Raw genomic sequence first — 2,500 nt, forward strand, 5'->3', positions numbered from 1 at the left:
GAATGCCTTTTTGCAATATTCCGTTGTGGTTCAAGCTCTTTAAACTTATCATGTAGTTCTGAAGTCTCACCAAAGTGACCCTCTGGTTTCAGGTTAGCAGAATGCCTTTTGGCAATATTTCTCTGAGGTTCCACTTCCCTATACTTGTCATGCAGTTCAGATGTTTCGCCAAATTGACCCTCTGGTTTAAGATTGGCGGAATGTCTTTTTGCAATGTTTCTTTGAGGCTCAACTTCTCTGTAACTATCGTGTAATTCTGAAGTCTCGCCGAATTCGCCTTCTGGTTTGAGATTTGCAGAATGCCTTTTCGCAATATTCCTCTGTGGTTCCAGTTCCTTGTATTTGTCATGCAATTCAGAGGTCTCTCCAAAGTGGCCCTCTGGTCTCAGGTTTGCCGAGTGCTTCTTTGCAATGTTTCTCTGAGGCTCAAATTCTCTGTAGCTATCCTGTAGTTCTGAAGTTTCGCCAAAATGACCCTCTGGTTTGAGATTTGCAGAATGTCTTTTCGCAATATTTCTCTGTGGTTCAAGCTCTTTATACTTATCGTGCAGCTCTGAAGTCTCACCAAAATGGCCCTCTGGTTTAAGATTTGCAGAATGTTTCTTTGCAATATTCCTCTGTGGTTCCAGTTCCTTGTATTTGTCATGCAATTCAGAGGTCTCTCCAAAGTGACCCTCTGGTCTCAGGTTTGCTGAATGCTTCTTTGCAATGTTTCTCTGGGGCTCAAATTCTCTGTAGCTGTCTTGTAATTCTGAAGTTTCGCCAAAGTGACCCTCTGGTTTGAGATTTGCAGAATGTCTCTTTGCAATATTTCTCTGTGGTTCGAGCTCCTTATACTTGTCATGGAGCTCTGAAGTCTCACCAAAATGGCCCTCTGGTTTAAGATTTGCAGAGTGTCTTTTCGCAATATTACGCTGCGGTTCGACTTCCTTATACTTGTCATGCAGTTCGGATGTTTCGCCAAAGTGTCCCTCTGGTTTCAAGTTTGCCGAATGCTTCTTGGCGATGTTTCTCTGAGGTTCAAGTTCTCTGTAGCTATCACGTAATTCTGAGGTTTCGCCAAACTGACCTTCTGGTTTAAGGTTAGCAGAATGCCTTTTTGCAATATTTCTCTGAGGTTCCACTTCCCTATACTTGTCATGCAGTTCAGATGTTTCGCCAAAATGGCCCTCTGGTTTAAGATTGGCAGAGTGTCTCTTTGCAATGTTTCTCTGCGGTTCGAGCTCCTTATATTTGTCATGGAGTTCTGAAGTCTCACCAAAATGGCCCTCTGGTTTAAGATTTGCAGAGTGTCTTTTCGCAATATTACGCTGCGGTTCGACTTCCTTATACTTGTCATGCAGTTCGGATGTTTCGCCAAAGTGTCCCTCTGGCTTCAAGTTTGCCGAATGCTTCTTGGCAATGTTTCTCTGAGGTTCAAGTTCTCTGTAACTATCATGTAATTCTGAGGTTTCGCCAAACTGGCCCTCTGGTTTAAGGTTAGCAGAATGCCTCTTTGCAATATTTCTCTGAGGTTCCACTTCCCTATACTTGTCATGCAGTTCAGATGTTTCGCCAAAATGGCCCTCTGGTTTAAGATTGGCAGAGTGTCTCTTTGCAATGTTTCTCTGCGGTTCGAGCTCCTTATATTTGTCATGGAGTTCTGAAGTCTCGCCAAAGTGACCCTCTGGCTTAAGGTTAGAAGAATGCCTTTTTGCTATGTTACGTTGTGGTTCAACTTCCTTATACTTGTCATGCAGTTCAGATGTTTCGCCAAAGTGGCCCTCTGGTTTCAAGTTTGCCGAATGCTTCTTAGCGATGTTCCTTTGTGGCTGAAATTCTCTGTATTTGTCGTGCAGTTCTGAAGTTTCGCCAAACCTACCTTCTGGCTTCAGATTTGCAGAATGTCTTTTGGCAATATTTCGCTGCCGTTCCACTTCCTTATACTTGTCATGCAACTCAGAAGTTTCACCAAAGTGGCCCTCCGGCCTCAGATTTGCTTGGTGTCTTTTTGCAATGTTCCGCACAGGTTGAACTTCCCTGTACTTCGCATGGACCTCTGAAGTCTCACCGAATTGGCCTTCAGGTTTTAAGTTTGCTGAATGCCTCTTTGCTATGTTCCGCTGTGGCTCCAAGTGTTTATATTTATCGTGCAGTTCAGAGGTTTCACCAAACTGACCCTCTGGTTTTAGGTTTGCAGAATGTTTCTTTGCAATATTACGGTGTGAATCAAGAGGCTTGAATTTATCATGGAGTTCGGAAGTCTCTCCAAACTGGCCTTCTGGTTTAAGATTGGATAAATGTCTCTTTGCAATATTTCGTTGTGGCTCTACAGGTTTATACTTGTCATGGATTTCTGAAGTTTCCCCAAACATACCTTCTGGTCTTAAGGTGGCTCCCTGTTTGGGCGCAATATTTCTTTGGGTCTCAAACTGCCGATACTTATCATGGATTTCAGAAGTCTCTCCAAACTTCCCTTCGGGGCGCAGAGTTTCGCTCATCTTTTTAACTATGGGACGCT

General features: G+C 43.5%; 1 protein-coding gene across 1 annotated transcript in view; it reads right to left on the minus strand.

Annotated features, from left to right (window-relative positions):
• The window catches only part of LOC113810925 (filaggrin-2), a 5,107-nt gene that overhangs the window by 1,829 nt on the left and 778 nt on the right, over positions 1 to 2,500 (minus strand). Inside the window, exon 1 of the mRNA XM_027362581.2 lies at positions 1 to 2,500. This exon is cut by the window's left edge and continues 1,829 nt beyond it; it is cut by the window's right edge and continues 778 nt beyond it. Coding sequence (XP_027218382.2) covers positions 1 to 2,500 — 2,500 coding nt within the window.

This window comes from Penaeus vannamei, chromosome 43, assembly GCF_042767895.1.
Source record: "Penaeus vannamei isolate JL-2024 chromosome 43, ASM4276789v1, whole genome shotgun sequence".
NCBI classification, from domain to species: domain Eukaryota; kingdom Metazoa; phylum Arthropoda; class Malacostraca; order Decapoda; family Penaeidae; genus Penaeus; species Penaeus vannamei.